The sequence below is a fragment of the Ranitomeya variabilis genome, chromosome 4 (assembly GCF_051348905.1).
Source record: "Ranitomeya variabilis isolate aRanVar5 chromosome 4, aRanVar5.hap1, whole genome shotgun sequence".
NCBI lineage: Eukaryota > Metazoa > Chordata > Amphibia > Anura > Dendrobatidae > Ranitomeya > Ranitomeya variabilis.
In genome coordinates this window covers 564421175-564434814 of record NC_135235.1, presented here as the reverse complement: position 1 = coordinate 564434814, position 13640 = coordinate 564421175, and the positions used below count along the sequence as shown (strand labels likewise).

The 13640-nt window shown below is 41.9% G+C and overlaps 1 protein-coding gene across 1 annotated transcript in view; it reads left to right on the top strand.

The window, feature by feature from the left end:
- Nucleotides 1–13640, top strand: part of LOC143768116 (piezo-type mechanosensitive ion channel component 2-like) — a 164249-nt gene that overhangs the window by 79333 nt on the left and 71276 nt on the right. Inside the window, exons 19-24 of the mRNA XM_077256803.1 lie at nt 89–246; nt 1345–1521; nt 3042–3185; nt 3337–3537; nt 4041–4245; nt 12208–12309. Of these exons, the coding sequence (XP_077112918.1) occupies nt 89–246; nt 1345–1521; nt 3042–3185; nt 3337–3537; nt 4041–4245; nt 12208–12309 (987 nt within the window). The remainder of the gene's footprint in view (nt 1–88; nt 247–1344; nt 1522–3041; nt 3186–3336; nt 3538–4040; nt 4246–12207; nt 12310–13640) is intronic.

Below are 13640 nucleotides of genomic sequence, written 5' to 3'. Positions count from 1 at the left end.
TACATTCCTCTGCATTGTAATGCACACATGTGCATCATTACCTGGGGATTTAGATTTGTGAAGAAATAAATACTTGTGTCTGTTCCAGATAACAACCCATGGGTGCCCGTGATCGATAAGCTAATGTCCCTGCTGCTCACTCTGCTAAATTTAATACATACTGTCCAAGTGCTCCTGTGGAGATTACTGGAACTGCACATCATCAAGATCGTCTCTCCCATAGTTATCTGGATCACGCTCCAAGAGGTATCAAATGATATTAAATAATATCCCATAACATGACTCTTTCATGTCATTTTTACACTCCTCGACAAAAGTCTTGGAGTTGTAGAAATCACAGGATGGATAGACATTAATGATATGCAAGTTATGAAGAAATTGTAAACAAAAGTTAATAAACATCTTGATATATTCAGTATTGAGTATGAACACCATGTGCAATATTTCCCGCACTTACAGCCTTGGCTGCTATCAATGAGGTTATTACTGGTTATCTGAGGATTGATCTGCCTCACTGAATGCACTTGGGCACCAAAATCATCAAGATCAGTTCCCTGTACAATTGCCGACCAATATTGTCCCTGATGTGCTCGTTGGGAGACAAGTCTGTAAAGGCTGCAGGCCATGGTGGAAAATTTAGGTCACCCAGGCTGCTCCAAGTAGTGCGAGCAACATGCGGCCTGGCATTGTCATGTCCAAAAAAGGCCCCTGGAACTCTTTGGAGAAATGCCGATACATGAAAAAATCAATGTAACAGTGAGCTGCTAGTGTATCTTGAATGAATATTAGAGGGGTGCAGCTGCCTTAAATTATTTAGCTCCATGCCATAATTCCAGGAGTAGGACCAGTGTGATGTTTCCTTGCAAAGGTCTCTTCATGGTGTTGCTCACGTGGTATACAGACCAATCCTTGACTATCATTGCGTCCAAGTCAAAAGACGGACTCATTGCTGAAGAGAATAGACTTCCGTTTCAGCCTCCATTCTCTTTTTGCTCAGCACTCTAAGTGATAGCTTATAGTCAATAGAGCACTTTCACAAGGGAACAGCAAACCGGTCCTACCATCTTGCTGTGTCCTGACACAGGAACTTGCAGCAATGACTTCCCTCAGCAAGTGACTATGTATGGATGGCATTGCTGGAAATAGAGACCAACTGGGCATCAGGGAGTGAAGTAATTGTTAGTTTACTATTGCATTACACCATATGACTGCACATATTCAATAGTTGAGTCTCAAGTCCTACAGCATGTGTCTGTTCATCCCAGTTACTCTTGAATGTTTTGTTATTACTATTGATAGTGGTGCTTTAATATCCGTCTATGTGTTATTATTTTGTTTTCCCAGGTCTCCCTGATGAACTGCCTTTTCTACATGCCCTGGGTGTTTGCACTGCCATACTCACACCTTCGTCCACATGCTTCAAACATCTCCACGGTGTGGTCCTGTGTGATGGTCATCTGCAAAATGATGTATCAGTTGAAGTTTGTCAAACCACAAGAGTATTCTTCTAACTGCACTGAGGTCTGCCTGTTTCTGCTCTTTAATATGTCCTGATTTTATATCTGTACTGTATACATAAAGCTCAACAAAATTACAGGGGTGTTCCCACAAACAAAGTTAATTTTAATCAACACGTTAATCAATAGATCTTGGAATAATAATAGGTTCCACAATTGGATGTGTTTTCAAAAATGTTCCTGTGCTGAGATAATCTTATAAATGTGTCCTTGCTGTGTACTGTGTAATCGCCGTGTCTGTGGCACAGGAACATGGTCTGATCATACCACAGCTCCTGGGCATGGGATGAAGCAAAAGAGTACACAGACAGGACAGCATGGGATCACAGCTGATTCTTTCTTTGAGGTAAAACATTAATTAAAAACAAAATGTTTTGCCTCACAAGAAAACTCCTCTGTGATCCCATGCTGTAATGTCTACATACTGTTTTGCTTTATCCCCTGCCCAGGAGCTGTGGAATGATCAGACCATGTTCTTGTATGGTCAGACACAGCCATTACACAGCAATGGTACATTAATAAGATTATCTCAGCACAGGAACATTTCTTTTAACACAACCAATTATGGAACTTATTTGTATTCCAAGTAGTGATGAGCGAGTATGCTCGTTACTCGAGTTTCTCCGAGCATGCTCGGGTGGTCTCCGAGTATTTCAGCCTAACAAACAAACAGGCATTCCCTACATGTATTCAAGCTCTCTAGCAGCCGCAGATCATGCAGCTGCGTCGACATAAACTAAATCTCCGAGCACGTCAAAATACACAGAGACCACCTGAGCATGCTCGGAGAAACTCGAGTAACGAGCACACTCGCTCATCACTAACTCCAAGGTCTATTAATTAAAATGTACTTTGCTCTTTGGAAATCTCCTTTTAAGGAAAGGCAACAAGACATCGCAAAAAAACTGAATGATTTTGCAGGTGTTGGCCACAAACAATTACTTTATCCTTATGCTTTCGCACCAATTCCTTTCTAGTTTTGCATCATCATCCAGCATGACCAGTTTGGTGATGGGTCAGTGATGGTCTGGGGAAGCATAGCTTTCGAGGGTCCATTTGATAGCAAATGGTACCCTGACTATTGTTGCGTGCTAGGATAAAATCTTCTGAGCCATGGTCAGACCTTACACTAGTCCAGTCAGTCTTTGGTTCCTCCTAGTGCCAGGCAATGCCCTGGCTCATGTGGCCAGAGTGTGTAGGCAGATCCTGGCTTTGATGCCATTGACTGGCCCTCTTGTACCCTAGATCTGAATCCAATTGTGAACCTCTGGCACATTATGTATCAGTGCATCTAAAACTACCATGTAGGACCATGCTTGAAAAAGGCTCTGTTAGTTTGAGCCAAAACGTTGCTTGAGCTGATTAAAATCCATTTTCACACCATCTGACCTTGCAGCGCTTTCTCCATTATTTGGATTTGTATACAAGAGGTTTTGGTGAACACCTTGAGGGCTTTGTACCCATTTTGCATGAAAAGCACTGCTTTTATTTTTTCCACATATGTATCTATTCTCTTTATTGCAGGGTTTGTATCACAATGGAAGTCTCTACAGTCCTATCTCAGACGAGTTGCTACAGAAATCTATACTATATATTGCCCCTGTGGACCCGGCTTTGTGGTGTGGGGGGCTGAGAAAATGTGCAGACAGCGTTCTACCCTGTCTCCAGGTAACTTCTGGATACCATAAGTAAGTAGGAATGAGAGATTCCAAAAGTAAGAGTATGGGGTGAAGATTGAGTCACAGACACATAAGGGGAAATGATTAGTTTGTATGAAGGACTACTACTCCATTATTTGACCACTCGTCTTTATCTATAGAACAACCTGACTGTCCTGGCATTGATGGCTATCGAGTCAACCGTGTATCGACACCAGCTTTATTATCGTGTGCACAACAAGCTCACCACCCCCATCACTGGCAGCATTTTCGATAACATCACCCGCCAGAATCTTGATGACGGTCTTGTCAACTGCTTTAAATACTATGTTAATTATTTCTTCTACAAATTTGGACTTGAGGTTAGTTATGGGATTAACGCCATTCAGACAGAGACGGATAAGATGCTGAAAATTTTCAAAGTACAGGAGAACATATATGAAGATTTGTACACGTGAAAATGTCGGTAACAAGGAAGCGTGTCATAGCGGCTGTCTGGTTACTTTGGTCATAATCATTTTGCTAGATTAATTATTACTTTTGATACCCAAGTTTATTGTTTGCGTCCTACTATGTTGAAGAATAAATACATTCCTCAACATTGAAATTGCAACACCAAGAAGGAAAAGGCATTACATGCCAAAGGGTGTAAGTGCAGGTATTTTTTATACTTGAAAAAAATGAAAACCAAATTTTCTAAACATCTAATCATTTATTCAGTATCATAATTTGCTTATCATTAACATGTTTATCCATTCTGAGATTTCCATAAACTCCACAACTTTTCCTTTTTGGTTTTGCAGTTTCAATGTTGGGGTGTGTATATGGTATACAAAAAAACTCTAACCAGATTTTACTCTCTTAGGTTTGTTTTGTGATTGCAGTAAATGTCATTGGACAACGGATGGATTTTTACGCATCCTTGCACGCTGTCTGGCTACTATATTTGCTATATTTGCGTCGTAGAAAAACGATTGCAGAAGTTTGGCCAAAATACTGTTGCTTCATAGCCAGTATAATGACTGTCCAGTATCTGCTCTGCATTGGCATTCCTCCAGCCTTCTGCACAGGTGAGAAATACCTATAGTCACCAAAATAATGTACCAGATTTTTTTGTGGTGAGATCTCATGCTTGTTAGGACCCCCAGAGGACACTAAAATAGGGTTTCAATCCGCCCGTCCTCTTTTCTGTGAGCGGGACTGTAAAAAAGCAGCATGGCCAGATATTCGCTCCATGGCTCCATTAATTGATTACCGGACTATTGAAAATAGATTTTTGTAACACCCTTAAAGGGAACCTGTCACTTCAAAAACCGCTATTAACTTTCAGATATCCTGTGAGACCTCCACACTGGAAGATTGCCATAAACATTGTTCCTCCAGCAGCCACAGCTAGCGAGGCGTCAGTCACTGCTCAGTACATAGTGAGCGGCGGTTGTAACCACCAGCCCATCAGTCTTAAGCCGGCTGTTGGTCAGGGTCGGACATAGTTACAGATGCCGCTCAAGTACTGATCAGTGACTGAAGCTGACGATTGCGCCGCTATAACTGAAAGCCAGGGGATGCAAGAGGAGTAAAGTTAATATCCCCTGGTAGTGGGGCTCTCAGTGCAGCGGTTGGGCAGCTTTAGAATACTATTAACCTGCAGATTAAGCCGATATCTGAAGGTTAATGACGTTTTTGACATGACATGTTCCCTTTAAAGAGAACCTGTCACTTGCCATAAGTATGTAATTTTTTTACTTGTTCTCCCGAATCTAGTATCATTTTTTTTTTTATTCATGTTCCTCTCATTTCCTGAGATATAACCACCTCCATTCTTTTTTAAAGGAACTGTTTACTGTATCCCAAAAGTGGAATATACTAGGTAGCTGATATTTTATAGAAATACATCACTGATCCAACTACAGGTGTTGTGTAGACATGAATATCCACTAATTTAAAAAAATCACTGATAAAATTGGATTTATTTGTTTTTTATGGTATATTTTATTAGTCCAATTAAAATATTCAAGCTAAATTTCACTGTAATAGAAAGCTTTGCTCTCTTTAGTCTAATATATACCTCAGTGTTAAGTATAAGTGTAAATAGATTGTATAAGAAGTACAAACTGAGTCTATTTAATGCCTCCAACTATTAATTAATACCACTATTGTATTATATGGCACATATATTGTAATTAATTCAAGATATTTGCCTATAAGTATAAATTTATGTCACTATTGTGATAAATGGTACATGTATTATTGTTGTTCAAAATGCCATTATTGGACTATAGAATGCAACATTTTCTACTGCCATATAATATAGCTTGAATATTTTAATTGGGCTAATAAAATATATTTTTTTTTTAAATCCCCTATTATAAGTGATTGTTTATTTTACTAGAAAAACAGTAGTCTGTGGTCTACAACCTGAAGTGCTTCAACATTTGCAATACTATAAGGCCGGCGTCACACTGGTGAGTTTTACGGACGTATGAGCGCAGAAAATACACCCGTAAAATACGCATAACACACGGCCCAATGATTCTCTATGGCCCAGCTCCTATCAGCCGTATTTTACCGATCCGTATTATACGGTCTTCTACGGCCGTACAAAATCGCAGCATGCTGCGTTTGTCACCGTAATGCGCAAAAAAATCACCAATGAAAGTCTATGTGGGCGAGAAAAATACGGATTCCACACGGACCTGCAGTGTGACCTGCGAGAAATACGCAGCGGTGTTCTATAGAAAAGCCGGTAATTCAATTGCCGGCTTTTCATTTCTCCTTCCCAAACCCGACATGATATGAGACATGGTTTACATACAGTAAACCATCTCATATCCCTTTTTTTGCATATTCCACACTACTAATGTTAGTAGTGTGTATGTGCAAAATGTGGGCGTTGTAGCTTGTAAAATAAAGGGTTAAATCGTGGAAAAAATTGGCGTGGGCTCCCGCGCAATTTTCTCCGCCAGAGTGGTAAACCCAGTGACTGAGGGCAGATATTAATAGCCTAGAGAGGGTCCATGGTTATTGGCCCCCCCCTGGCTACAAACATCTGCCCCCAGCGACCCCAGAAAAGGCACATCTGGAAGATGCGCCTATTCTGGCACTTGGCCACTCTCTTCCCACTCCCGTGTAGCGGTGGGATATGGGGTAATGAAGGGTTAATGTCACCTTGCTATTGTAAGGTGACATTAAGCCAGATTAATAATGGAGAGGTGTCAATTATGACACCTATACATTATTAATCCAATTGTACGAAATGGTTAATAAAACACACACACATTATTTCAAAGTATTTTAATGAAATAAAGACACAGGTTGTTGTAATATTTTATTATCTTCCGAAGCTCAGGTCAAGTCCCACAAAGTAAATCCATCTGAAGGGGTTAAATCATTTTACAGCCAGGAGCTGTGCTAAAGCAGTGCGTGGCTGTAAAACCCCCGGGAATGAATGGATTGCAGGGGAATGACCTGTAGTTACCTTGAGTTGCGGTAAAATGATTTAACCCCTTCAGATGGATTTACTTCGTGGGACTTGACCTGAGCGTCGGAAGGTATGAGATATTGTTGAGTTTTTATTTTTCCTTTGTTACAGAACGAGGGTCATCAGGTGGATTACCAGTATAATAAAATATTACAACACCCTGTGTCTTTATTTCATTAAAATACTTGTTAAAAATGTGTGTGTGTTTTATTAACCATTTCATACTATTGGATTAATAATGGATATGTGTCATAATTGACACCTCTCCATTATTAATCTGGCTTAATGTCACGGCTTAATGTCACCTTACAATAGCAAGGTGACATTAACCCTTCATTACCCCATATCCCACCGCTACACGGGAGTGGGAAGAGAGTGGCCAAGTGCCAGAATAGGCGCATCTTCCAGATGTGCCTTTTCTGGGGTGGCTGGGGGCAGATGTTTTTAGCCAGGGGGGTCCTATAACCATGGACCCTCTCTAGGCTATTAATATCTGCCCTCAGTCACTGGCTTTACCACTCTGGTGGAGAAAATTGCGCGGGAGCCCATGCCAATTTTTTCCGCCATTTAACCCTTTATTTTACAAGCTAGAGTGCCCACATTTTGCACATACACACTACTAACATTAGTAGTGTGGAATATGCAAAAAAAAAAGGGATATGAGATGGTTTACTGTATGTAAACCATGTCTCATATCCTGTCGGGTTTGGGAAGGAGAAAGAAAAAGCCGGCAATTGAATTACCGGCTTTTCACATATCTCGCGCTGAATTAAATATAAATACAGAATATATATATATATATATATATGTGTCTCAATGACATATATATATATACTGTATATATGTTTTAACGAACATTTGAGCACATAAATCCATTAGATGTCGGTTTTGCAAGCCTGCGAGAAAATATCGCAGTACGGATGCCATACGGATTACATACGGAGGATGCCATGCGCAAAATACGCTGCCACACCCTGCCTACGGATGACATACGGATCACTATTTTGGTAACATTTCTGCGCATTACGGCCGTAAAAAACGGACCGTATTTACATATGCTGAGTGTGACGCCGGCCTTACTCCTAGCATCCACTTACTTTATTATGGTACTTTATTACATCCATGCTGCATTCTGTACAGATCCTTATTACACCATAGCTGGTATAAAGTACATTTTATTTTTGTCAGCACTGCTGATATTATTACACAGCGTGCAGAATTATTAGGTAATTAGTTTTTGATGATTCATTTAATTATTGAACAATTACATTGCTGACAGTCAATCCAAAAGGTTAATAAATCTGAAACCTGGATATTTAAGAAAATAAAGGTTTTGTTATTCTTAGATGAATATCTATGTGTGCAGAATTATTGTTCAACTATTATTATTGTAATTGTAGAATTATTATGCAACTAATGAAAAACATAAATTTTTCCCCCTTAAATTTTTATTTTCATCTATTAAAGTGTAAATAATAACCCAGAATGTGCCAAATACATTTCTGAAATGTAAAACAAATATATCAGTGACCAGTATAGCCTCCTTCTTTACAACAACAGCCATAAGCTGTCTATTCATGGAGTCTGTCAGTGTCTTCTTCTGTTGAGGATCAACTTTTTGAGCAGAGATCTTAAATCTCCCATTGTAGAAGGGCCCACAAGTTCTCAATAGTGTTTAGATCAGGTGAGGAAGGGGCCATGTCATTATTCTGTCATCTTTAAGGCCATTACTGGCAGCCAAGAAGTGGAGACTTCGATGCTGTGATGGAGCATGGTCTTGCATAAAAATCATGGTTTTCTTTTTCCTGTACCACTGCCTGATAAGTGTGTTCTACAAAAAGGCAGTAGATTTGGGAGCAGATTTTGAGTCCATCTTGACTCCAGCCCAGAAAGGTTCAACTAGCTCATCTTTAATAATAGCAGCCCCTAGCAGTACCCCACCTCCATCTTGCTAGCCTCTGAGTCAACACAGAGTTCTGTGCCCGTTACTGATCCAATCACGGCCCCATTCGTCTGGTCCGTCAAGAGTCACTCTCATCTCATCAGCCCATAAATCCCTTGAAAAATCTGTCTTCAGTTATTTCTTGGCCCAGTCTTGACATTTCCCCTTCTGTGTCTTGGTCGGTGGTGGTTGAGCTTTAGCATTCCTTACCTCAGCCATGTCTCTGAGCACTGAATACATCACTTGCCTAAGGCTATGTGCACACGTTGTTGAATTGCTGCGGAAATTTCCGCGGCAATTCCGCAACTGCCTGCTGCGGGTAAAACGCATGTGGAATTGGCATCCGTTTTCCAGCTAAACACTAGCGTTTTGCAAGCGTAATTAGCTTGCAGAATGCTAGCGTTTTCCAAGCGATCTGTAGCATCACTTGGAAAACTGATTGACAGGTTTGTCCCTTGTTAATTGTGCCCTTTGGAATCCATGGTCTGTATGTAACAAGCTTCCTTTCCTACACAATTACTTTCTGAAAAACTCTCTTAATCTGTTGGCCCTCACGGAAACCTGGATTCAGGATTCTGACACTGTCTCTCCTGCTGCCATTTCCCATGGTGGCTTACAATTCTCTAATTCCCCGAGACCCACAAACAGACATGGTGGTGGAGTCGGCATACTTCTGTCCCCACAATGCACTTTCCAGGTCATCCTTCCAGCTCCATCAGTCTCATTCCCTTCTTTTGAGGTCCACACCATCAGGCTCTTTTGTCCCGTCTCCCTCAGAGTAGCTTTCATATACCGGCCCCCAGGCTCACCCACCCATTTTCTGGATCATTTCTCTGCCTGGTTGCCGCACTTCATGTCCTCAGAACTACCAACCCTTATCCTGAAAAGTTCAACATCCCCATTAACAGCCTCACTTCCACATCTGCATCCCAGCTTCTATCACAAACCACTTCTCTAGGCCTCTCACAGCTCTCAACCTCTCAAACACACAAAGACAACCCTGGTTCACTCTCCACATTCGATCCCATCACAGAAGAAGAAGTCTCCAAGCTCCTCTCTTCTTTTCGCCCGACTACATGCACTACCGACCCCATTCCCTCACATCTCCTCCAGTCTCTTTCTCCAGTCGTCACAGCTCACCTAACTACAATCTTTAATCTCTCCCTCTCCTCTGTCATTTTCCGCTCCTCCCTCAAACACTCTATCATTACTCCATTACTAAAGAAACCCACCCTCGACCCATCCTGCACAAATAACTACAGACCGGTCTCCAATCTCCCCTTCATCTCTAAACTCTTGGAGCGCCTGATCTACTCCCGCCTTACCGTTACCTCTCCACTCATTCCCTCCTAGACCCTTCACAGTCTGGTTTCCGCCCCCTACATTCGACAGAAACTGCACTCATCAAGGTGACCAATGACCTTCTGACAGCAAAATGTAATGGTGACCACTCTCTGCTCATTCTTTTTGACCTTTCTGCAGCTTTCGACACTGTTGACCACCTCTCCTAGGCTCCAGTCACTAGGCATTAAGGACACTGCTCTCTCCTGGTTCTCCTCCTATCTTTCTGACCGCTCCTTCAGTGTTCTGTTCTCTGGCTCCATTTCATCTCCTCTTCCTCTCACTGTCTTGGGACCTCAGGGCTCCGTCCTTGACCCCTTTCTCTTATCCCTCTACACGGCCCCAATTGGACAGACCATCAGAAGATTTGGCTTTCAGTACCATCTTTATGCTGATGACACACAACTATACACGTCATCCCCTGACCTTACCCCCACTGTACTACAGAACGCCACTGACTGTCTGTCTGCATTCTCCGACATCATGTCCGCTCTCTATCTGAAACTCAACCTCTCCAAAACTGAACTTCTGCTCCCGCCATCTACTAACCTCCCTAAATCTGACATTTCCCTCACCGTGGATGGCACCATAATAACATCCCGGCAGCAGGCTGTGCTGCGCTGTCTGGGTGTTATGTTTGACTCCGATCTCTCCTTCACCTCCCATATACAATCTCTTGCCCACTCGTGCCGCTTACACCTAAAGAACATCTCTAGAATCTGCCCTTTTCTCACCATGGAAACAACAAAAACCCTCACTGTCGCCTTGATCCACTCCCGCCTGGAATACTGTAATGCTCTATTAATTGGCCTCCCCCTCACTTGACTTTCCCCTCTCCAGTCCATACTTAATGCAGCAGCCAAGGTTGTCCATCTAGCTAATCGGTATTCAGACGTGTGCGCTCTTCGCCAGTCGTTACACTGGCTGCCCACTCATTATAGAATCCAATTCAAAGTACTTGTTCTCACCCACAAAGCTCTCCACAGTGCTGCACCCCCTTACATCTCCTCTCCTCGTCTATTGGCCTAACCGTCCGCTGCGCTCTGCAAACGACTTTCGACTAACCTCTGCACTAATCCGTACCTCGCACTCCCGACTCCAGCGCCAATCCTCTGGAATGCTCTACACCAAGAAATTAGGACCAGCCACAATTTGCATAGTTTTAGGTGCTCCCTCAGAACACATTTGTTCAGAGCGGCCTATCACGTTCACTAATCAAAGTCATTTTATGTTTGTGTGTGTGTGTAGCCCATTCACTATCCCCATGTATCCCCCACCCCCTGAAGATGGCTGGACCATCATTGTAAATACACACCTGTACTTTGTATCTCCTCCACCTTATTGTACAGATTGTAAGCTCTCACGAGCAGGGTCGTCTTATTGTGCTTTAATTATTGTATTGCTAACATTGCTACCTATGACTGTTGTGTTTGAAACTGTTAAACTGCAAAGCGCTGCGGAATATGTTGGCGCTATATAAATAAAGATTATTATTATTATTATTATTATTATTATTATTAAAAAATAGAAAAACTTGTGATATTCTCACCTTCCGGTCGCCCCCGAAGCCTTCCTGATGCTCCAGGCAACTCCCGTTCCCAGTGATACCTTGCGACAATGACCCCAGATGACGTAGCATCATGCAAGACCGCTACCTCATCACAGGTCATTGTCGCAAAGCTTGGGAGCATTGTTGGGCTGGGCTGGATTCGGGGGCCGCCAGAAGGGGAGTGTATACCGTAACTATTTTTTATTTTAATTCTTTTTTTTAACAGGGTTATGGTACCCAGGGCCTGGAGGAGAGTCTCCTCTCCTCCACCCCCAGGTATCATCCGCACATGATCCGCTTACTTTGCGCATGGTGGGCATAGCCCCATGCGGAAAGTAAGCAGATCAATGCTTTCCGATGTGTGCGGAATCGCTGCGATTCCGCACAAAGAATGAGCATGCTGCGTATTTTTCCGCGATGCGATTCCGCCGTGGAAAAATACGCAGCATTAGCACAGCATTGCGGAATCCCATTGAATTCAATGGGCTGTGTGGTGTATGCGTTTTCGTGGCGAAAAACCGCGGCAAAAACGCATACAATCTGCAACATGTGCACATAGCCTAATAATTCTGCACCGACAATGTACTATAGAGCTTGTTAGCAACATTTATTTTCTTATTACAGCACACTAATTATACAGCTTGCACTAGATACATTCTGATAATACCCCATGAAGTTTACTGGATTCGCGTAATTAATGACTTTCTTGTTTTCTGGTACAGATTACCCATGGAGGACACTGCGACTAAAACCCAACTCCAACTTGATCAAGTGGTTGTACCTTCCCGACTTTGCCAAAAGTCCAGATCCAGTATTTCTAATTTGTATGTGAATTAGCCTACTTTTTGAACATAATATATTGTATGCATTATATAGCACTGGGACAGATACCCAGTTAGGAGGGTATTGTGCTTATGTTTTACCTTCATAGTAATTTGAATTTATATGTCCTACATTAAATAGCATGTGTCGTCAAAGCTTCTTAATAAGAGATGGTCACTTAAAGGGGCTTTTTTTTTAAATCTAAAAAATGTAACTAAACTTTTTTATAGAAACAAAAAAAGGAACAGCACAGTATAAATACTTATCTTCGGGTGCAAGGCCCCTAGACAATCTGTCCAATGATTATCCAAACTTCATAGAATTCCAAGAAAGAGGCAGCACTCCATTGTTTCAGTGGAAAAAGTTGCAGGATTTTAATCAACCCACATGTCTGGGTGACGTTTCGGCTACAAATGAGCCTTTGATTAAAATCCTGCACATTTTTCCACTGAAACAATGGAGTGCTGCCTCTTTCTTGGAATTCTATAAACTTTTTTATAATTATTGCAAAGGCATTACAAAGTTAGGAATTTTGGTTATCCACCTTATTTTGCTTCTTTCTTTCCCAAATACCATGCTGCCTCACATGGCCAGCTCATACATCTTGTAGGAATTCACTCTCTCAGGAAGGCATTAGACCTTAGGCAATGTTCACAGAGGCAATACAGTTTTGGTCCAAACACAGGCCTTTTAATTGCTTTCCACAAGTTGCACAGCCCCAAAACAAACTCATAAACATAAATGCCTAGCCTTATCCGGCCACTAACTAAACAGAGCAGACCTTGGCTACTCATGCATGGCTGAGCTAGCCCCAGCTTGGTCAACCAAAACGGGTATTTTACATAGCAACCACCGATATTTGTGGTTCTCTGCACACAGAGAATTCTGAATAAGAATCTGCAATAAGACATGTTGTAATTCTGGATCAATGTAAAATAGAGAAAACAAAGAAATGATAACCTTAAAGGGAATCTGTCAGCATGTTTTTGCCATGTAATCTGAGAGCAACATGATGTAGGATTGACCCTGATTTCAGCAATGCGTCAATTTCTAGGCTGCTTGTTGCAGTTTTAAAAAATGTTTTATCAGCAGGAGATTATCACTAGAGGAATAGGTGTCTCGTGCCATGTAGTCCTCCTGCTCTGTATAATCCCACCCCATCAATGATTGGCAACTTTCTGCTTTCTTTCAGCTCTGTGTACACAGAAAGCTGCCAATCAGAGAGCTGCTAGATCTGCAGCAGAGAAAATAATGATTTTTATCAAAACCACATCAAACAGCCCAGTAAGTGACACATGGCTGGAATCAGGGTCTCTGCCCTTACCTCATACTG